Source organism: Atractosteus spatula, chromosome 11 (genome assembly GCF_055471065.1).
Source record: "Atractosteus spatula isolate fAtrSpa1 chromosome 11, fAtrSpa1.hap1, whole genome shotgun sequence".
NCBI classification, from domain to species: domain Eukaryota; kingdom Metazoa; phylum Chordata; class Actinopteri; order Semionotiformes; family Lepisosteidae; genus Atractosteus; species Atractosteus spatula.
Genome location: NC_142716.1, coordinates 7362222 through 7386783, shown reverse-complemented (window position 1 = coordinate 7386783; position 24562 = coordinate 7362222). Strand labels below are relative to the sequence as shown.

Here is a 24562-nt window from a genome sequence, read left to right as displayed (position 1 = left end):
CTGTATACAATCATATTGGTTTTATTAATTTACACCATGTTTACAAACAGCTTTAAATGAACAGAAAAAAAACATAATTTACTGTAGTACCTTTTCACTACAAATGCACTGACAATGGCCACACCACCTTTGTTCAAAATGTAAACCAGAGGTCCATTTTGTAAAGATCACAATATTTAAAACCTATTCACATTCGGCAAGTACTTTAAGATGTGTTTTAAGTTTAGCCTGCTAAGAACACCCCCCCCAAGCCCTTAAGCCTAAAGCTGACAGCACAAAACGAAATGCTCTATTTCCTTGTGGCAGCTAACTGCATAGTTTGGCCAACTCGTAATCCACTGCATGGGGGAGTTTTGCTGCAAAAGACTGCAGGGAATCACGGATTCTCACCACCTCGCTGGCCGACAGCTTCAATCGATGGCGCAACAGGCAGGAGAAGAGATCCAGTCTTTGCTTGCCTTGGCGGGACAGCATGTTCACGCGGTCCCGAATCTCCAGCAGCTGCAGCAGAGCAGAGTGCTGGGAGCCCTGTGTGTAGGGATAGTCCAGCTGCAAGATGAGGTCTCGGATGGCCTCGGGGTCAAAGGGCATGCTGTACCCATAGGAACGGACACTGTTGACCTTCAGGTATCCCAGGTTCCGAGAGGGATCAGTTAATTCCAAGGGTTCGTAGAATGTAGTTTCGTTGCCATTGGAGTTGGTAGTCTTGATCCGGCTCCTCAGATAGATATGGACGGTCTCGAAGAAGGTCTTCCACTTGTTGCCTAGCGTCAAGGTCCAGTTGGTGCATTGTGGGAAGCCGTCCAGTGTAGTCCTTTCCCAGTCCGGGAAATGGTTCTCACTAATGGGCAAGAACCAGCTCTCAGAATGGCTGCCTCCGAAAGGGTTGATATAGACGGAGAGAACGGGCTCTAGCGTGCTGTTCCTGGTCAGGCAGATCTGGAGCGTCAGTCCCAAGAGCATGTGGACCAGGTTGGACCTGTACTTGTTGCTCTTCAAAGTGAGCAGCATGCGCTTCCTCCAGGAGGGGTCAAACCAGCTGTTGAGCTTCATGTCGTTGCTGATGAATATGGCGTGCACCTCAATGCGGCTGTCGTGCTTCTGCAGGAGATACTTCATCTCCAGGTCCTGGAAGTCTGTCTCCAGGCCAAGGTAGTGTTCCGGGGAATCTGACACTTCAGGCCGGCAGGAACCCAGAATCAGCACGTAGCCGGGATTGCAACTGCCACAGAGCGCTGGGTTCTCTTGGGCACAGGATGAGCAGCTAGCGCCATCCCCCACTACACAAGGGAGTATCCCCTGACAGGAGTCCTGCTCCATAGGACAGGCACAGCTCTGCAGCTCCTCGTTGAAGGTGCCTGAAAGGTTGTTCTCACTGCAGTACAGAAGGGACTGCACCTTCTTCAGCCAGTAGGTTAACGGTCTGCACGAGAAACAGAACAGGGAAAATAATACGCATACTATGAACACACCCCAGTTATTTTTATAATACATTGTTTTCTGAATCCTGCAACTGTCATCTCTTAATCAAGTCTCACAGTGCTTCTGTTAGGAAAAACAGAACTACATACTGTAGATACATACACATGACATCCAGATGCAACTGGGACTGTCTGAATTAAACATGGTTTCTGAGCCTACACTGCATATACTACACCACTACTGGATAACATAAATTCCTTGAAAAAACAGTTCCATTCACTCAATGTGTGCACATTGAAGTGTTAATCTGAGTGGCTCACTCTCATTTTCATCTGAGCACAAATACTATTGTCTAGTCACAGACCACAGACGCAACACAGTTAAGAGTTGCCCAGAGGCCTTCCAGTGGGGAGGCATTAGACAAGTATGAGCTGGCAAACTTGAAATCAAAACTCCCCTTGAGCTGGAAAGCATCCATTTAGCTTTGCAAGTGTAAACAGGGGAGAAGTACAATTCTTGTTTTATAGTTTTGCTTTCTGCAAGTGTAACCTAAAGAGGGAAAAAAATGAAAGCCCTCATAAGGTACCGACACATTTATTCATTTAATTTCCCTAACTGCAGCACCATGCAAGTGGTGACTCAGAATGATGACTAATCCTCTTCCTCTCAGTCTCTTCCCCCACCCCCAATCTCAGCATCTCAGGATGCCACAGGGTGTCTGGAAAATCTGTTTCTAAACCACTGGGGCCTTTATTTTCCCATTCACAGTGTGATTCACAGTTCTTACATGTTCCAAAATGCGTACATCCAAAATTAAACTTTAAATAGCGAGAAGTTCTTGAAGTCTTCTCAGATACTTTTGAAAAAACAATGTATAGAAAAAGAGAAGAATATGAGAGGCAGAGACTACAGACACAATTACATTTTTAATAGTAGTAACAAATATTTACTGAGAGGCATTACAAACGTAACAAATGTCACTGGTTTCAATATTGATTGAAAGTTTTAATGCCTATGAGTAACTACAGTATATTTACATGCAAGTTCAATTAAATAAAATAAAATGGGTATATACTGTAACTGAAAACAGTCCAGAATAGAGACTGTTGTTCAATTGTGTTTCATGTTCCTTCACATCTGGGTTTTGCCTGGTTCATTGGGTTTTTCTCATTTTTTCTCCAGTCATCACTATTGAGAATCACCTGCAACGACAGTCAGGGGCACTACTCACCTCTCTCTGGGCAGCCTATACTGAGGCTGTTTATCACATCGTTTACTGAGGTTGAAGAGTTTCTGAATCATCTTCTGGGCTTTGCTGTAGATGTGTTTCATGCTGCCCTCTAGCTTCTCATAGAGGCGCTGCAGGCTCATGTCTTTGCTCCACAGCTGAAAGATTGTGGACATATTCAGCAGATGATCTAGTGGAAGCCTCTTGACGAAGGTCTTAAACTCATCTGAAAGAACAAAATGTCATATAGCAATAAAGAAAATATGTATGTATAATTACAGTATATGAGTTATATGCAGAACACACCAGGGTGACATCCACTATGCCAACTAGAACCACTTTAATAGTTTTTCACAGCTTTTGTCACTATCTTTTGTTATCTTTGACATTGAGATGAAAATAGGGCTAGCGATTGGCTGTGACACAAGACAAACACTGCTCCAACTTCAGTTTTACATGATGGAAAAAGGATAAAAATGTAAAAACTGGAACACAACCCCTGTCATAACTGTCAGTGTAGTATGAGCAGTGTGTGACCATTTTAATTTTTTTAAGCATTTGCAATTACTACAGGAGATTACTGTGTTAAAGCAACTGAGTAAAGTAGGGGTTGTTGTTTCACATGATATTCAGGGCAATAACACTGGCTACCCTGTAGGGTCTGAGCAACCCTACAGCTGGAATCAATAATTAGCAATCGACTATTAGTATACACCACACTTCACACAACAAAGGCAACTGTAAAAAGAATGCAGTATAAATAAATAAGTAAATATTAGTAATAAAGTAAAACATAAGGGAAGTAAGTAAATATAGGGTAGGAATGACAAAATCTTGTGTAAATGTGCTTCATGATTAGAATGTAATCTGTAATTTTCTATGGGTTTGTGTTTAGCTCAGTCCAATAGAGAGAGGCTTCAGAAGAGGACCCAAAGGGACCAAAAAAAAGTGGTTTTCTAGTGATGAAGCACCTAGTTAAAAGCAGGCTGCATTTTTAAGGATACCTTTTATTAAAAACTTCAGTGAAGAACCGTAAGAGACCAGAGCATCCTGAAGACTTATATTTAAAGAATAAAAATCTTTAAGGTCAGATTTCGTTAAGACAAGCTATTTTAAGTTTCCAAACTGAGAGTCTACACACGTTTCACAAGGTGACCTACTTGTTAATTTGCACATATTGTTAAGTAGGCACTGTCATTTCAAGTCTACTTACTCATTATATCCATGGAATGACAACACAGAGGTGAAATGAGGAGGCCAGAAGCCTTTTACTCATTAATATCTTCTATGTGTTTTTAAAGAATTTGTTAAAATAGAGGAAATGAATGACTATCAATATCCGCTGAGTACAATACAAAAGCATTCAGTTGCTCTAAATGTAGGCAGGACCTAACCTGAGTTCTCAAACTCTTTGTTGTAATTTGTCAACACTTCCTTCAGTTGAACCAACTTCTCTTCCATAGCCTGGATATCAGCAGTGGGGCAGTTGCACTCTGGGAAGTCAGAAGAACAGTGGCACCAGCAGTCATTGTCCTTGCAGACAAAGTCCCCTTCAGAATTGCAGGTAATGTAGCCGAGAGCTGCTCTGATGAAGCTCTCACGCAGGTAATGAGGAAGAATGACCTGAAGACCTAGAAAAAAAGATTTGAAGCTTGAATTGTTTTTCAGATACAGCATCTCTCTTTTACTTCATGAGTAATTCATTGTCTTTACCAAGGAGCACGAGCATGAAGTGTAAGCATAATAATTACATGTACTGTACAAGCACAATAAGAATGTTTTTTACCACTAAGTTTCTCTCAGCACTGAACAGTAAAAACTTTCAAAAGTGTAGAGTCAGACAGCCTGCGTAGCACTAGATTACAGCTGAAGTATGGAAACATCAATATATTGAACAGGGCATTAATATACACCAGAGATCCAACTTACAAGCCACATTTAAGATCCATCAATAGGAAAATGTAATGTAATCAATCATCTGTAGAAGAGCAGGCTAATTTAAATGAGCAAATCTCCATAACAGGCTTAAACTTAAAGTTAAATATTTATAGGGAGAGAATTTGGTCTTAAATCTACAAAACCTATTGAAACCATCACTAACAGTAAAGCACAAATGTTCTTGTAGACAGTGCTTTATTCTTCAGTATAGGTTTTTTCTTAGTTTTAACATACCCAAATTGAATGTGCCTTTTCGAAACGTGTATTTAGATTCCACTTTACATTGTTTTAAAGTTAACCTGTCCATGTCTTCTTAAAAATTGCAGATTAATACTGTCAATAAAGACTTTATTGAACCTTTTGGCACCTTTACAACATTGTCCACAAAGCGGCTTCTACACAGCGCTTTCACGATATGCTATACATTATGTCAATGATTCTTTTACAAGGGTCGCATGGGAGTCTACAGTATGTATTAGATCAGGTTGAAGTCCATGTAGGAGAATAAAGAAAAAAGCCATCCGGTCTTTATCTCACCCAAAGCTAAGCATTTTTCTTTAGGTGATAATTATACTGAAAGATTCAACTGAACATACAGTATGACCATGGATGAGGTTGGATTCCCTGACAGCAAGATCACTCCCTTAGAGAAGTATCCTAGCAGAGTACTGCTAGGTATTTTAATTAAAACTGAAGATTTCCAACTAAGAACTCTTGTGGTGTAGTTGGTCAAATGAGACGTTATTAAATAAAGCCTAGTGCTAAAATGCCTGTATTTCAATATCTTTGCTTTATTTTCCCAAATTATAGTGCAGTTGTTCTTGCATCTCACAGCAGTACTTCCTTTGGAACCTGCTGTGAGAGTAATCTGAGACAGTTTTCTATCTTGTGTTTGAATAGAACAATTTTTTAAAAGCTTTTTTCTTCTACAGCTATTAATTCTTTGAGATACTAAAATCAGTCTGATTAACGGTTAATGTGGAACTTTTTTTTTCCCTCCAAGATTTACCCTCAATTGTACATCACATTTTTGGCTTTTAGAAATAAAAAAAAGTTGAAAAAATTCTACTTCAACAACACTCTTTAGAACAGTGGTGGGTGCCTGCTGTGATCTTGCTGTAATACTGCATAGACTCCACAGTAACTACCTCAAAAATACCCAATTTGGTTCAACAAGAAAAAGCTTAACTTGTAAAACTACAAACACAGATCTGAAAGAACACATTCTATGCATTTTCACTCTCATTCATGAATGGGTAAGCAGTTTCTCCACTATTATTGCTTTCACCAGACAACTACATATTTCAATATTTCAGCAACTCCTTAACCATTGCAGACATTACCCTGTTTTTCTAACTCAAGCACAGACAGTGGCAGAGAAAGATCACACAGATTGCAATGCAAAACCATATAGTGATCAGCTGACGGCGATATCAGTCATACTCCAATTCCAATCCAACACAGGAAAAAATAAAGTTGCTGATTTTGATCAGGATTTTGCAGGAGATGGAAAAAAGTGTACTGGCATGATGTACTGAGAATAAGAATCATGAGATTGGAATGCTGATGAGCTGCTGACTAACTTGCGGAGGTCTGAGAAGCCCAGCTAGGACAGCACTCCAATTGCCTGCTCTTGAGGAGACTGGTAGCTGGTATAACAGACTCAGTTACACAGTGTTAGTATGATTAAATGAGAGCCTAAGGACTTACAAAAATCACATTAAGAATTTAGGCTACTACAGACAGCAGACCCATTCGTGCTCCAGGCGAACAGCTGAGACTTTTCTGTAGGATTCGTAATGAATATATCATTGAGAAATAGAAAGCAATAAAACAGAGCAGAAGGCTTGTAATTGGACTGTCCGCTAAAATCTTTCTGTTCATGCACAGCATGGGTTGACCTAAAGAGCAAGGATCGAGAAAACCAAAAAGTTCTGGCTGGGTGCAATCTTATATTGTGCAATCAGTAGGTTTGTTCTGTTGTACCATATTGTCTTGTCAAGAGGCTTGGGTAACATAAAGGGCTATGAGTAGGTCTTCTTCTGGTTGACATCATGGGAGGAGGGACATTCTAAAGGTCATGACATGGTGATAATTAATTCTGATGAAAGGGAATCTGTGCAAACTCAAAACCATTAAGGGCTTTAATAAATCCTTCTAAAAAGACCTCAACCCTCGGATTTTATAATGCCACTGGACATTATCTGAAGCCAAAGGAAACGATAAACCAAGAAGTCATTAGTAATAATTTTAGAGCAGTGAAAACTCTATGGTAAACCTGCTTTTTAAATCTGAATATTGAATGATCTAATTATGATGTATACGTATGTAGGAAACTGGTGGAAAGCAAAACAATCTTGCACGATGCAGTCCTGCGAAATGTTAACTGTTGAAACGGTAAAACACAGACGCCAACCCAATTCGAATCAATTTTGTGCCTCGCTGAATGATGAGGATTCTAACTCAAGCAGTTAAAGGTCAGAAATTACAGTTGCTGATTTGTACCACTAATAAAAATGCCAACTAAACTACAATATCCACTCGTCTCTGTCAGGCCAGTAGGGTCACATTTTGGGATCAGGAGAATGGCTAGCCTGCCTTGATGTGCCAACCTTGCTATCTCATTCCTGGATCAATTAGTGCGAAGGCTGCAAGCTTATAGTGGCAGCAGATCAACTTGAGTAAAGGTGATAGGTAGGGAATCTTCTCTGGCAGCTGCAAGCAGACTTTGCCAATTTCCATTAGATATTCCAGGGGCTGCTAAGCAAGTGTGATGGGAGCAGCCATAGGAACTCCTCTCTGCATCCTAATTATGCGAAGTGAAGATCTGAGGCGTGTCAGCTGAGCCTGATGAGCAGCCAAGCGGTAAGAGGGGAGGGGGGAAAAAAGCGAATCTTGATTAAAACCGCAGATTTCATTTTCATTTCAAATCTGCTATCACTTTCTCCATCAGCATCACGCTGGAGAACTGAGAGGATACCTCAGGGAAGACTGGTACAACACAGTCGATGATAAAGAACATTTTTCTTGTATTCCCTGATGACATTTAAGATTGTGAACTGTATTCTAGATTATAAAACAAAATGGCAGGACCAACTTCTCCCAGGGTTTGGCAGTTGGGATTTATTCTCAGATCTATTCACACTAAATGGGAGGTGGCAACATCCTACGAGATATTTTATTTTCATTTATCTGAACAGATTGCTGGTTGCACTGCATCCAGAGATCAGACTAAGCCAATATGTTATAAACTAGAGGCGGACTTATTCACTGCTGCCAAAAATGTAAAACAACATTTACTGAAATAAAGAGACAGTTTGTAAACCTTTTTTCCAAGTTTTTATTATTCGTGTTAAAATATTTTTTATTACTTTTATCTCAGACATTGCTTATGACCTTTACCAAAGTTACTCTGCGTTAAGAGATTTTAACCCAAAGGTTTCCATTTCAGACTATACAGAAAAAGATTAAAGTGTAAGCATTTTATGTCCTTAACATGGTAAAGCACTATGCTTTATGGTAGAGTAGGCAGATTAAGAGGAAATGTTGAGATCGGATAATGAAATACCAACTTTTATATTATATATTATATAAATGCAAATTATAACAGTGATTTGCATTTGTATTCATGATATGGTTTCACCATTTTTTATCTTCATTTTCTTTAAGAGGCAGAGAAGGTACTCCTGTATTATCCAACAATGTGCTGAAAGAAGCTAAAAAAACCAAAAACAATCAAATAACACTTTAATTGAACTGACTAGAAAGCATTAGACCTGCAGACCTGAATGTAAGGTTAAACACTAAAGTCCCTTTAAAGATAGCTGACATGCTTTGTCAGACTGTTACAGGTCTGCTGCTATGACTGTACTTTCACGTCTTTATTATGTACAGTGTGTGCTCACCTCAGTGCTGGGTGAGACTGATGAACAGCAGGGGTGATTCTTAATAAAACGGGCAGATGCATTTTTTCTGTTAAAAAAAGCCCTCGACCGTGTGGTGCTCATTAAGGAGAGTGGAGCCCAAGTGTGAGCTGCTCCCAGGATAGCTGGTTTAAGCAAACTATAGTGCAAGGTGACCTCTTTCCCACATTTTATCTTACTACACAGTACCTGAATACAGAGCATAACAGAATGCCGGACCAATTCAGCCTTACTGCAGATAAAATGCTGATATGGGACAGAATAGTTGGCTAAGTTGCACCCTGGTGTGGTAGCTGCAAACCTTCAAAAGATAATTTCACATACCTTGAGCTGCACTGTTTCCTCTTCAGTAAATGCAGAAGATGTACAGTACACTGCTTGTCAATGATTTAGTAAGAGATTAAAGGTACTCTTTTTCTTTTCAAACTGTCACAGGGTATAGAGTAATACTAAAAGGAAATCTTGTGAATAACTGATTTGACAGAAACTGTAGTGAGTGACCTTCTGTTTTTCAGAATGCCTCTGTCTTTATGAAAGGAAGCATGAACGGTATGATCTCAGTATCAAAACCTTTTTTATGTTTTGCCAGAGGCACACTGTTTCCCGAAGAGTAGTAATAAGAGGCTCTTAAACTGCAGCAAAAAATTGCCTCTTTTTGAAATTCTGAGGAGACTTTTAAAAAAATGATACATAGAGGGAAACCGTTTAACCCCTTTTTCTTGTATCAGACGCTATGCACCACACTTTGCTTTAACAATGTAGCCGATAACTGTGCAGATGGTTAATAAAATGAGTCACCAAAAGCTTAAATTAGCTAAACTTATATGGTGAGAAAAAACATCCACAGGAACTTGGAATCTGAGAATTACAAAAATATCATAATATTACAATTACAATAACGTCCCCCCATCAGACTAGATGGATAGCATGTGGAACTGTATTAGTTTCAAACTGATCTCTGTAGGAAATGTATAGAGTCTAAGCTGGTATGTTGGTCTGTTTAGCCTAAGCGAATCACATTTCAGAGGAAATATCCTAGCAACTAAATAAGAAATAAAAACAAAATAGTTTGTCTGTTACATGCCACATTTAATTTGCTGTTTTAACTTCAAGGATATCATGAGTGTGACAACCACACATGAGCTAAATAAAACACAGATACACACACATATAAAACTTTCTGTCCAGAAACAGCTAGAAGAAATCCTTGGATACATTAGCTACTAACTACCAAACATCATCAACTGGGCTTGATGGGCCAAATCAAATCACAAGTCTTTCCATTGTTCTTAAATAGATGTGTACCATTGTTTTTTTTAGTATTTGCTAATCGCCCACATCTCTTTACCATAGTAAAAAAATAAACGTCAGAAACATACATTGTTCCTATAGAGTTACTCCATTTATTAACATGCAATCGTGTCTCCCAATATGCTGTCAAAGTGCTGGTTTGTATTCACTGTTTAGGAATGGAATTGGGTTTTGGTGGGAATTTTGGCATGAGGGTCGTGCTACAATTTTAAAATTGAACTAGTTTTTTTACAGCAGCCTTTTCTAAAATGCAGATTTTGTTGATATTTTTTGCTGCTGAAAGGCTAGTTCTTTTTTATCCCAACCAATTATGCCGGCCTAATTTCATGGCTTGTTGGGAGGCATCCTTTACATCTCAGTAGTTTTGTTACTGACACATTTTTAATGAAAGGCGTGTGCGGTACAGTGACATTACTTCCATTGCAGTTTACAGCCTTGTACTCTTCTGTTGCCTTCATCAAAAGCCATGTTTCTCTCTCATGTTTTAATCAGAGGGCTGGATTTCCTCTCCTCCCATGTTTTTTTTATCTTTGTGAAACCAAGGACATCTTGAGTTTCCCGTAAGTAAATTAAATGGCTTCTTTTTGAAACATCTGTTTCGTCTCTCAATAGGGAGCTGTGGTGGGTGGTGGGGAGCTGGAATACAAGATTACCTTTTTGATCACAGTGGGACAGCAAGGGATGCTTCTTAATTCGAGAACAGCTTTGCTGCATTCAGTGGAGCTGATGTGGTGGGTCGCGGGCAACGCTCCAAAATGGGCTGGGTTTGAGATGCCACTGTTCTAATCAAGTGAGGTTCTAAAGTGAACTGGAGGATATCCACCCGCGCACTTCCTCCTTTTTACTCTACATGAAAAAGTAAAATACCAAAAAAAGGTATGCTTCTCAGCTTTAGTACAAACCCATTCAACACTGTATTGGGCAAGCCAGCTTTCAACAACTCCCATTGTGTACTGTAGCATTCTAAAAAAACATACAAACTGGTTTATTTAAAAAACTGAATGCATAAAACTCTGAAGCTAATTAAGAAGAAATGCTTCTTATCCTGTGTTCTGTCATTTATGTATCTCTTTAAACTACCAGTTTAATACTCCCAGGTAATGCTTTTTTTCACTGTTTATTTCCAATTTTCCACTGATGGGAAGACCTCATTAGCTCACCCGTGTTCACTGGACGGATGGCTATCTTCAATTGCAAGCTCACAGTTTAACACAGCATTTGTGTGATCCGAGATTCTTGAAAATGGTATTACCTGAGTGTTTTGATACATCTGGTACGCTGGTACTAATGGCCACATTAAGGTCTCGGCTTAATACAGAAATATTGAGCCCCTGCTGGTGGCAATATCTTCTATACTTAATCACATTCTGTAAATGACGTGCAATTGTATCATTACTGTGCAGCAATTGATATTGAATTACATAATATGAAACTGTGAATTAGTGTTGGTTTAGTCCTAATTAAGACATCACAGAAATTAAATATATCAACATATATTCCTTTAATAATTTACTACCTTCATATGCAAAGACATGATTTGTTTTGATCCATGTGTTAATTAAAAGACAGTTAGGGGTCTAGCTTCAGACTATCAATAATTAAAATTTCCCACTTTATCTTAATTGTGTTATGATAATATCTTAATTTTAATTTGGTTATTTAAGTGGCTCCCCTAAGCCTCTGAATGCAATGCCAATAAGTTAGGAAAGGAGGACCCAATTATGGTAGACACTAGACCCCCTCAAAAAGCATCCGTCTCGCCATTACATGCCAGTAAATAGAAGTCGCATCTTAATCATGACCGATTTCAAATAGGGGAAAAAGTGTTCTTCTAAAGATAGACAGTAATCGTGCATTCAGAATTGAATATTACTTGTGGGGGTGACATAGTGGCTTGGCAGTCAGAGCTGCTGATGCACAGCTCTTGGGTCCTGGTTTTGACTTTAGCCTGGGGTGCTTTCTGGTTGGAGTTCTCATGTTCTCTCAGAGATTGCGTGGGTATTATACTTTCCACAGACATGCTGGTTGGGTATAATTGGATATGCTCAACTGTCTTTCTGGCTCCCTGTGATAGACTATGCAGAATGAGAGCAACCAGTATACAATCAGCCCCCTTCTTGTGCCTTAGACTTCTGGAATAGGCACTATGTTGCTATAATCTGGAGAACTGGCTTTTAGATAATGAATAAATGCATGGAAAATGAATGAATACTTGTAGGATGTGATTAGCCCCTGAGGTCTCAGTTACACTACAGACTTACCTTTATTGACCGAATTTGTGTATGAAGTGATAAATAAAAGCTTATTTTGTGCACACACATCAAAATGCTTTTTAAGCAACAGTCACGTCTTTGGCTCAATATTGTCTATGCCTTAAGGAATGTTTATTTTCTCTGCTCAAGACAAATATGAATTTGGATGAGTTCTTCAAAAATGGCTTGGCAGGATGTTAATGAATTTTAACGTTGTTCAATTTCTAAATGTGGAGCGACGCAACTAGTGGAAAGTAATGCAGTCTTATCCAATTCAGTAAACATGGAACATGGAAAATAAACGGCTCTATCACAATTCAGCAATTCAGCTAGCACTAAGTAATACTTCCTTTTCTTTGTGGTAGTGTACACAAGAACCGATTAGTTTAGGCTACAGATGAGAGTGACCTCTCGCTAATGTGTCCCCCCTCGGCCACATTACCTTGTAAATGGATTTTGTTTTCAGGGCTTTGAACTAGAACAGAACTGACAGAGTCAAGGTTGTCGTAGTTACTGCATCCAAGAGGGCCAGTCCTGGTTTCTGTTACCTAGGAAACAAGAACACAAAAAAAAACTTCAAGGTGCAGTCGACAAATTATTCTTAAAACTGTGATATTTCACTTGCAATCATTAAATTGGACAGCTGTGGAATGCTTGACTATCAACTTACAGTTCAATAACCTTAATAACACTCATGGAACTAATTATTATTTTGAATGTTCTGTTTTAATCTAAAATAAGCTTGAGATATTAATTTCCAGTCAGCTATGAAGAAGTACTTCAGAAAAAAAAACACTCAGGAGTAACTGAACACTAACTACTTGTTTTACTGGACAATGTTAATCATTTATGTTAACTGTGGACAGGAGGGTCTCCATTTTCAGGAAAACAGGCAACATGAAATGCAACAACATCCCTAACAACCATTTTATCACATATGGTGGTGTGACAGAAATAAAAAAACATTTTATTGCTTATTCTTCTGTACTGGAACCATGTTGATAAAGACCCAAAATATTGAGATACCTATCAATATAACAAAAGCACTAGAACCCTGTTCACCAAGAAGTTAAGCTTCTAGAAAAATGTTCTAAGCTCTGAGAATAAGCCAAAATATTTTTAAATTAAGAGCGGAAACATTTGAAAAATGTTGACTGTTCACATTTGGGATTAGTGAGTGGATGGAATCCTGTCTTTAAAGCAGAAAAAAAGATTGCACTAGAAATCTCTCTGGCTGTCAGTCTTATTCCCTGCATAAAGACAGAGAGATCCTACAGCCTTTCAGCGTATACCATGTTATTTCCACTACTGATACGCTTCGATGGATCGACTTTATTCATGGGTAGGCAAAATAATAGATACCGTCAAAGTGTCCGAGCAACACAAACTACAGCTGTTGAGCTTTTAATAAGGAGGAGAACCCCATAGTGGCTGCTACATTTTTAAGCTTGCAATGTGGTTAAGATTGTGAGGAGGGGATCACAAACACTCAATGCATGATATAGAAATCTGTTTTTTCATTAGACATCTTGATCTCAGCTTCATAATATGTAACCAAACTGATTTGCTCTTATTCCCAAAGAACTCACTCACTGGCAATTTGTTTTGTCCCCTTGAAGTTCTGTAAAAAAAGATTGCATCACTAGTAACGTATAAAAAAATCATATCTGTTATAGAATCTTCTGCATCTTAACAATTACTGCAGCTCACAATCAAGATTATGAAGTCCACCTGGCACCTCTGTTAAACGTGCCAGAGAATCAATCTATTCAGACAAGACTGAAACTAATCTGGTTAAAAAAAATAGACAAGTTAAAATTTTTAACCTGTTAAGTAATGCCTCTTCCCTTGGCCAAATCGGTCAATTCATTAATCTTTTGCGCATAAATTAAAGTGTTTTTCTCCACCATTACCTTAAAGAGGTGGCACACAGCACTCTTACTTTTAACAGGTTGCAAAACTGTGACAATTGTGTTGTAAAGCATGAAAGGGGGCTGAATGATTTTTCTTCACGTTAAGCACAAAATTAGGTATAGAACTGTTTTGTACATCACTGATGCATGAAAATTGCAAGGTTTCAAGGCACTTATCTAAAGGCATTTTCATTTAAGAAAATGAAGCCGCCCACTCATCCCATAAATCAGAACATGCCTCAGAAAAAGTCTAACAAGTTTAAAGTGATTACACAATATTCACATTATATAAACAAGCCTGTAACCAGTTAATATTAAGGGATACTGACTCCTCCGGTCTCCCACCCTCATCCTGCCCTGTAGAGTCGGCGATTAAATCTTTTTTCCTGTGATCCACCCCTCTTCCTTACTCCTTACTCCTCCATCCAGTCTTTTCCTACACTTGGTTAGAAGAAGCCTCCAGTCACACTCTAGGCCTGAAGCACTGCTTCTCATTATCAGATGCACACTCTGACTTGATATTGTACTGGCCCACAACTAACAATACATTTGAGGTCAGTCCCTCCTACTATGTAGATATGCTAAGCTATATCCCTGGACTTGATTTATGGAACTTCTCCTTGCATAATTTCTAACATTTCTCTGACTTTATAATGTGTCTGTATATATGGAATATGTTTTCCATGTTTGTAGTTTATAACCCTTGCACATTGCCTTGGATAAAAGCATTAACCACTTTGCAATACGTGAATCAGAGTTATGTTCTATTATCTTCATTGATTTTTCCTCATCGTGTCTTTAATGTTATGCAACGGCACACGTCTCTGCAATACCAAGAGAGAGTAACTGCTTAATATTAGAAACTGATAAAAAAACAACCATAGAATAAAGCCAAATGCAGCTTCTATAATTCAATGTTAGATCACAAAACCCTTACAATGTAAAAAACTACTAAAACTACGAGAAGTGAAATACTGAAATTTCTTTAAACACTTAAATACAATTTACACATCCCAAGAATGGAAAGCACCAGAGTTTATTTAATCAAGCAGCAAAAAAAAAGGAATGCCTCAATGTAGCACTGGCTTTATTAAAAAAGGATAGAGGAAATAGTATTTGTATCCCTGCCAAAGTTCACTTTGGAAATCGGTGCTGACTCAATACTATCATTAATATTGAATAGTGATCACCCCCCGACTGGCGGTGTAGTATTCAGAGGAGATAGTGTTTATATGCATATATCCTAAAGACCAGCACTCCAAACAACTAAAAATTGTGCTCTGTGCTGATCCTCGACCTCCGTTTCCCTTCCCAAAGATAATCACCAGCTTGTTAATTACTTTGAGCAAGCAAGCATTTGCATCTTTATCCCCGTCATCACCTTCTTCTCCAGCTAAGCAGCTTCATTATTTTAATGATTAAAATTCTGAAAAGAAATGATGGCTATAGGTGGTACAGTGGCCCGATTCCCCTTTTTATGTTATCTTTGGAGCACAGGGTTCAACATTTGGTTGAGCTCCGCAGACGAATGTATTCTGCAGTGATGTTAATGGGAAGCAAGAGGATAATCTTCATATATCCTATTTATCACGATCTCCTATTTTACCATTTTAAAAATAATCATGCTACCACTGATGACAAAAGTAAGATCGCTTAATAATCACGGTACAAAACCAAATTAATTTGTGCAGAGCATGCAGCAGAATGCACTTCAGATTGTTTCCCACAGTGATGTGCATCGTAGGAAGTGACAGCTTTTGCCACAAATGCTAAAAACCACTATCTAGTGCTGCTAACCTCCTCTTTTGCAAATACCACCCGAAATTCAATTCAGGCTCACTTACATACTGAGAACTGGCAATTAGTGTAGATCCAAGTGTGATAATGAGTTAATTAATCTACAGGACTAGACTTACTTTGAAGTACTGAATGAAGCATCAGCAGTTTGCAACTCTTGACCAACTTTCCATAAATAACCTGAAGTCTCAGAGCCCCAAGCTAAAATGAAAAGCAATTGTTGAGGTGATGGATTAGAATTATGAAGAAATTGCAGTTGGGACTCACTGGGACAAGGATCTCTATTATTAGATGTAATTTTAATCACATTACTGCCCAGAGGTCTTGGGTCTATACAGCCAAAACTGCAGAGATTAATTTAATTTAAGAGCAGGGATTGTTCGCATCTAAAGACATTTAACCATGGTAGAGACTTTGACGTTTAACTTCAGAGGTTCTCAAATTCTCATTTTTGACTGACTCCTCTGTCGATGCATTGCACCAAGGGAAAACAGTTCCTTTTAATATAAATATTAGCAAACAGAAAAAGTCAACAGATAAAAGCCAAGCACACAGTGTACAGTATACAGTATTCACAAGGACTCAAAACAGAATTTCTCCGCTTTTATGTTTGGCAATTGCAGATCGGCAAAGTCAATGCAGTCAATTGTTCATCTGGCTGATGAAAATTCACACTTTATTAGAGCATTTAAAGACTCAAACATGAGGGAGAAAATAGCTCTAGTGCTTTAGACATCAGCAGAGAAAACCCTCGTGAGACCACCATGTAATGTGCTGTTCTTGGTGCCTGAAAAATAAGATAAAATAGTCTACCTTCAATGATAAGTAACAAATTTACAGAGCATTCCCTAAGCAGTAGCTTTACACTGGGGCTTTGTTTCAGCAAATGTGATAGCGCTCATCACAGACCATTTTTCCACAGAGAAGTGCACCACAGAAGACATCAGTCCTTGTTGAAAGTGTTTGACCCCATTCTGTGATATATTCAGTGCAGTAAGAAAAAAAAAACATACTACCATGTTCAAACGGTGTCCTTTCCTCATTTCTTTATTTTCATCCACAGCCAGCACTACCACTGACTGCAATGCATCAAGGGTGGTCTTATTCCTATGAACTATTGACAGAACAAGCTAGGCAAAAGGTACCACATACCAGGCCAATACTGGTAGCAATTCAAATAAAACTATAAGCCTTCTTCTGGAAGTCAAAAGAGGCAAAGTATTTTGCAAAGTATTAGACAAAGTTCAGTTCTCTCCAAGTTTTACAGCACTCTGAACAGAGAAACAGATGTTCCTAGCTTGAACCAAGACACCCCGTAAAAAAATAAGTGTTGGTAAGTGTAAGGTAAGTGTTGCTTTTCTGCCATTAAAACCATTCTCCTGTAACTGCAGCAGCTTGAAACTGAAAGGTATCTGATCAGGCTCTCCCCCAAAGAGGATCATGGCAATACAAAAAAAGCAGACAAATCAAACATTTTTGTACTACAATCAATTGATATAAAATGGCACAAATGTCAAATCACTGTTGTTTCTTCCTTAGGTGTTGCTAGGAAAAAAAGGAATTTCTCATCATAACTACTGTACCACATCACCAGAGAAACATTCGCCTGTATGCTCGTATTCTGCACACACCTTTTCACTTAAAGTGTTATGAAGGTACTCACAAACCCAAATATAACTGATGATAACGGATGGGGTTTTCATCTGATAATGAGTTAATTAATTTGTCGAACACCAGTCTTGCCAGAGGCTACACAGCAAGGAGAGATGAATAAGGGTCTCATTATTCAACTCCAATTTTCCATAAATAACCCGTTGTAACCAAGTCCCTCTGAAGCCAAAAGGCAATTGCTATCATGATGAATTTTAATTGCAAAGTTATTGCAGGAAGACCTTAGGGACAGGTTACACTTTTATATGCCACAATTGTAATTACACTAATAAGAAGCAAAAGCACAGCATTATGGGGACAAGGTTTAAAATGAAGACAGCAACTGTTTCAGAGGCGGGGGTGAAAAACTTACAAAGCTGCATCAGAAAACACAAAGACGACCATCTATTTATTTGTGTTATGATTCTTCGATTTTACTTCTTACCAGAAAGGCAAATTTGAGCCTCTCCTCCACACTGCATGCCATTCCGAAATTCAGACATCGAGGACTAAGCCACTGTCATTTATAGCACATATGCTACAGAGAGTTTGTTCAATTTAAATATCTTCATGAAGTCTTGCCGTCAACCAACAAAACAAAGACTGACACATGAAGTTTCCAAATGTGCCACCATAAAAATTTGAAAAAACTAAGCTAGTTTAAAAATGAAAAAAAAAAAATAACTGGATGTGTTTATTGGCCAAAGTTTCAATTTAGCAACTTACGAATCACAATAAAATATAGCATCTCAATGAGATCTGAGGAACACTCAGCAATTAACTACTGCAACATGAGTATTTTAACATGCTGCCGCCAAATTCCAGCTTTGCTTTTTTAAAATTGTTTAGCACTTCATTGCATGTATATAAGTGCATTCTTCTTCTTTTTAAACACATCTGATACCAGCTGGACATGATGAAATTTCTCAAGGTGATGCGAGTTCCCTCAGTAGCTGGAGCTATCTCAAGTGAATTATCTATTCTGTATTTGTACAGAAGCAGTTGCTACATCTGCCATCTGTGCTCAGCTGCATAAAAACCCTTCTGTATTGATAGACAGTGTTTGTTTTCAAAGTTTAAGCAGAATTGAGCATACCAATTACTTCTGAAACTGAGGAGAACACTCTTCCCCCTCTTCCTAATATTACACATAAGAAAAGGCTTTAAGCTACTGTCCTACCTTGATTACTGTAAAGTAATTTACAAAGCATCAACAGTATAAGAAATCAACTTCTTCTGCTTAGTAATGACAAAACAATCTTCATTTGCATTAAAAACAAAGCAAGCAGCACTGACAAACCAAGAGTCTAGAAATGGGGACTGACAGCTCCAGTCCTCCAGGAAATTATGCAAATAATTAATTTAAGTAATTAAAATAACAGGTAGAAAGCATGCCAAAAAGACCTTTAGGCCTTCATGGATTGAAATCGCCCATCTCTGTTGCAGAGATGATGAAAAACCTCAAAAGTTAAATGTTATCAGAACAAAAAGAAAAGAACACTATGAAAATCAAACTTACTGTACTAAATATGAATATTTGCACAGCAGAACCTTAAATGGGCTGATTATTTTTAAAAGGGATCAAAATCACTCTGAAGGAAATGAATCGTTCTAAACAATTTCACTTCTCTGATTAAGAAGCATTTCTTATTTAACAAACTCCAACAGCAGTTCCAGGGTATACCACACTCCCCAGGCCAAACAAAACAAATCAAATTAAAAAAGAAACTGTGGGTTAGAAAAGCTTATGGGAATAAGAGAACAACTTGGCATTTAATCATAGGTGCTACATTATTAGAGACGCAAGGAAAAGGTCTGTAAACTAGACCAATTATTCAAGATTTGTCCTCTCACTATTCTGCCTGCTCTTCAGCTACACTGAAGAAGGTGCATTTCACTCTTTGCAGTGGGACAGGAAGTGATCAGAGGGATGCAGGAAGTTTAATGCTTTTAACATTGCCAGAGACTTTAGTTAATGCTGATTTTGTCTCTTCCAAGTCTTTAACTGTGAGTTGTAGAGGGATCCGAAGTATAGTCTGAGGAGTAGAGCAGAGGAGTGCTAATCTCTTATCTAGCAAAGTGACAGTATAGCAACCCGCTACACCAAGGGTACTTAATAGACTTCCACAACCCAAAGAGTTTTATGACACGTCTGGTTTTTCCAGTGTTCTATGAGATATTAACTGCAAATGGGCAGTGTTGTATATCCCTGCTGTGGATGAACCAGCTTATAGGACACTCAAGCTGTTTGATTCAGTTAACATGCAGGGGGCAGACCATACCAAATGTCCATATAACAGATGCAACCGCAGATTTGCCCAGGGCACAGCATGACTTGGGATCTGAGGCAGAGGCTTAAGTTTTGTGAATTCAATTTTTTTTTGCTCAATACCGGATTGCTTCGGAACACATGATTGATTTTTCAATTTTCCCTCTGGGGTTTTTCATTTCAAAGCCACACGGACACGCTGACCTTTACCGTCCAGCGGCAAGCGGAACCCCAAAAACCCCGCCCCCAAATGGGGATCTGAAGACGGCTCGCACTCAGGTATCCGAATCCCTCACAGCGAATAAGCGTTAAGACATATTCATTTTTCAAATGACGATTTCCCCACTGTGCCAGAGGTGGTGCTTACAGGAGATCTCCATTTCTGTACTCCCGCTGCACAGATTTTAAGACTGTGTGGGAGTCACCTAGCTGGCTGCAATGCAGTTGCAATGCAACCAAGTTGGGGGATGAAAAGTTATGCTTACGGTGGGTATTCAAGTCAGCAGCATATTAGAAAACCATTACCTTGATAGCTGAGGTGGCTATCTGGAGGTGGTGCAGTCTTCGCAGTGTACTCTCCCTGTCTATGAAATACGAGGCCGCCAGCTGGTGCAGGTTCTCCAGAGTGGCGATGGAACTGTTGTCGCTGCCGTCTTTCGTGTTGCCCTCTTTACTCAGCCTCTTCTTGTTTACAAATATGGTCAGAGATTCTTCCCCTGGGAGGAGCAAGCAAGACAGGGTTATCCCAGGCATTCTGCAGTGCAGTGGAACAGCGGGATTCCCTGCCTCTACAGAAGCTCATGCCACATTTCCATTTCGAGCTACGTCGGCTCACAACCTTTGGTTACATCAGGCAGGCCCTGAGGCTGGTTGATGCACACACGCATAAGAACGACCTGCAGTTCAAATTGTTTTGCCAAGTGCTGTTCAATTACAGCTCTGGGCGTTTTTTTTTGGGGGGGGAATATTTGAAATACATTGATACCAAAGCTTTGAGCTTGTTTTTAGCCAAAAAAAGGACTTGGCTTATCAATGAGCTGCACTAAATTGATATTGTCATGACTGTTGGTAGGACAAGGACTCACACAGAAGAGCAGTGTTCTTCATGCTATTGAGATGCTAAATACTGCTAAACTGAGGTGACAAGTACCACTAAATCACTGAAACAGTACATTCATGAAACCTTGGATTTTGATCTTCACAGATGTCGGAAGGAAAGCGATCTTTACAAATCAGTGTTGGAAAGGGAAACCTTGAACAAAATTGGGTACTAAACTCATTTTGAAAGGCAGCACTCAGATTTTTTTTAGAACACTGCAGTATAAGAGGGCATTGTTCAAGTTGATATGGATTGTCATATCTAATTGGTGAACATAAAACATTCAAGAAGTGAGATGAAAAAAATGCTTAGACAACAATTCATAATTTTATTACATATTTATTCATTATACTGCTAAAGAAAAAGGCGTCTAGTCTAACCATCAGAAAGTGTCCATCACATTTATAGACTGACTCATCAAACAGTAGCAGAAAAAGACAAACGAGAACCATTTCCATTCAGTTACTAACTCAGGCTAATGCACATTCGTCCCTTGTTGGTGTTGTCAGTCAGAAATATACCCAAATCTTGTACTACTATGCTTAAACAGATTACTGCCTCCTACACAAATTGTTTCTATACACAGAATATGTTCCTATAAATCCCAATGTTCTAAGTGAAAGAATTCCATGCTTCGTTCAGGCACTTTTTAAATAGTCTACCTCTGGCATAAGACTCTTGCTCTGCTGTGGCTCAACACAGTTTCATTAGCTTGTTCTTAATCCTCTAATAGTTTTGCATTTAAACTGCAGCTCAATTTTCATAGTGAGCATGCTGCACCGCTCAGTAACAAGCTTCCTTCAAATGGTCTTTGATATCCGTTTCAACATGAAAGTGCAGTTTAAAAGACTTAAAAAAATAAAATTGAAAATGATCAGCTTTGTAGGATATTCCTATAAGGTCATTTTCATCCTGATCCTTGTTCTTTGCTACTTTGAGCTACCCTGCAGCTGGAAAGAAAAACAATTCAGGCAGTGATGAAGAGGCTCAAAATTCTTTATACGTTAAGAGTAAAAAAAAGCCTGTGCCTGACAACAGTGACTGGTTCTGGCCTAAGACCCACACGAAAAATGGTATTGTTTAAAAGATTTAGAGACAATGGTACAGAGAACTGGCATTATGTCTCAAATTTTTCTAAGGATGCCAGTATCCACCATTAGACAGTTGGTTACTCCTTTTCTTAATTAAAATAACTTGCTGCCTGCAATTTCTTCTAGAGGTTAGAGTGGGGAGCTGCAGTAGCGCGTGAGCTTCAAAGGAACATATAGAGGTTAATTCAGTTTTCACTCTGGAAACGACCAAAAACCTTTTCAGCTGCGAAGCCTTCGTCAGGCGTGTAGGGGAGAGGACAGAAAGAAAAAGGAGTGGAGTCGGGAAGGTAAAAAGATTGAAAATGTGAGATTGGGTGGGGGAAGGGAAAAGGTAGTTAAAGAGATGGAAATCTGGGCAATACATTCTGAGGGAAGTGTGCAAGACAGCAGTCTGTGAATGACTGGGGAGATATGAAAATAGATTAGGAGAATGTGTGAACAACGTTTAAGGATAATTTAGGGGATTTTTGCTATAGGAGTCTTTGAATCCCTGTGAAATAATGCAGGCAGAACGATCATTGTAATCATGTTCAGGAGAGGTAAAATAAGCAGCTATCAGCTTGGAAAGATTTTTGATCTCTCACAGCTCTGACATTCCCTATAATGGTCAGGTAGCCTCCTTCCTGTTTTGCGGATGTAAATAGCAGGGCACTTTCTGCAAGCAGAGCACTAAATGAGATTACTGGACAAGCACGGTGCCCTTTGGGTGATCTTGAAACAGCCCGAGGGGCCAAGTATATGAGTGCTGTGGGATTATCCATTTGTAGACGATACAGCGACCTTTTGTTTCAGCAAAAAAAGTATCAGTTATGGATGGTGGCTGTGGAGATTAGTCAGTGCAATGAGATGATTGGTGTGTCTGAAAAAAGGCTCCAACTGAAGGCCAATTCTATAAAAAGGAACTGTTAGGGAGAACACTGTGTGAATCAGTGGGTTTGCAATACGCTGATGATGGCGCCAACACAGTCATCGCTGTATTATTTGAAGCATCTATTCCAGTATAGGAGGAAAGAACAGTTCTTCTACATTGTTCTAAGAGATAACAGCATAATGTGATCCCAATCTGGTACCCACAGAGATGCTACAGAGCTGGTGGGTGAAAAGATTATTGAACGAATGCACTCAGGGTAAGAACCAATTCAGATAGCAGGATATGAGTGTGGCATGGGGGGGGTTACTACTGCTTGTTTGGTAAAAGTTTGAGAGAATCCCGATGGGGAATGATATTGTATAGAAATGTGATGGTGGAGATAAAACATTCTGGACCCTGAAATTAAAAGCTGTGAAATGGGTATCTTTTTTTAGGAATGATGCCGCTTCAGATTCGATGACTGTTTCGTGGGTCCAGGGGTTGATGTTTTCAAAAGATTACGAAGTATCCTAGTGTTAAAGATTCAATGCAAAAGAATAGAAGACAAAATATGCATTTGGCCAGTTTTTGTTTTCAAAAGTGCTTTAACACTGCTTACAAAAAGCATTATGTTATGTGAAGTAAGTTGCCTAGAGGGAAGGTTGAGTGTCAGCAAAATCGCTAATATCCAAGAGAAGCACTCTGCATTTCCAGGGCAGCATGCTTGCTGAGGGGAGCGGCGCTGGACCAGAACAACACCTTTAGTGAAAGGTCCCAGAAATGTGTTAGCAGACTAATGGGCTCCAGACACCTCAAGGAGCCACTGGATAAGGACTTATTATCTCCTATTATCATTCAGAGGAACATAGACAAAGATGGCCTGTGCATTGAGCTGGGAGGAAATTCCCTAACAAAACATTCAAAAGTTAACACAAAATGTCAATATTTTCAGCAAACATAATAATTACTATATGTTTAAGGGTATACTTTCACCACAACAAATCTCTAAGAAAATAAGGGAGGGTAAAATGACAGATCTCATCATATTACACTTTCACAGCTGAAAAAAAAATTTTGCTTTCTCCACTTCAGGTCTTTAATGAAGAAATATTATTAATCTTGCAATTTACACCCTTGTGTTCTTTTCCTGTTACCAAAGAATCACACATGACCTATTCCATGCATTTAGTGGAATTTAAGAGATACTGGGAGCAAGCACTTCATATGGAAATGATATCTTATAGAAGGTTTAGGAATGTTATGCTTCAACATCATGAGAAGAAAAAAAAAGAAAAAAAAACTGATTTTGATCTAAAGTATTCTGGACACAAACTGCAAATATCTGATTAAAACCTCATACACACAACTCTGCTTCCATTCTATTAAAATAATCAATATTGAGAAATACATTAAGAAATATCTTTACTAAACAAAATTATGCATGCACTGGTTAAAATGTTGATTGAAAAAACCCTTCACCAAAATACTATAGCATCACTTTTCTATTCCAAAAGAACAAAATACTTTGCAATGCCTTCAGCTTTTTAAAGAAAACTAGCAAATCAAACATCTCATCTCTTTTCACAATAATGGTAAATGGGTACAGGGAGGGTTTGTGCAATCACCCATAATTGCATTGTATGTCAAGCTGAACTAAAAAGTTATATTTAAAAAAAATTAATTCCTCAGAGAAGTAAATGCCTTGTAGAAAACCACTGAGTCATGAAGACTAAGCCCTTGTGCATATTCTCAGGTATAATGGAGATCAGCTTTTCTGCACAAGTTCGAAAGATGCTCTTTTTTCCACAGATGTAAAACT

The 24562-nt window shown here is 38.7% G+C and overlaps 1 protein-coding gene across 1 annotated transcript in view; it reads right to left on the bottom strand.

The window, feature by feature from the left end:
* Window positions 1–24562, bottom strand: part of LOC148823423 (BMP/retinoic acid-inducible neural-specific protein 3-like) — a 48684-nt gene continuing 24122 nt past the window's right edge. The window contains exons 4-8 of the mRNA XM_088927127.1: window positions 20229–20419; window positions 12517–12622; window positions 4045–4281; window positions 2654–2876; window positions 1–1423 (exon numbers count right to left, since the gene is read on the bottom strand). Coding sequence (XP_088783253.1) covers window positions 307–1423; window positions 2654–2876; window positions 4045–4281; window positions 12517–12622; window positions 20229–20419 — 1874 coding nt within the window. The 3' untranslated portion in view covers window positions 1–306. The remainder of the gene's footprint in view (window positions 1424–2653; window positions 2877–4044; window positions 4282–12516; window positions 12623–20228; window positions 20420–24562) is intronic.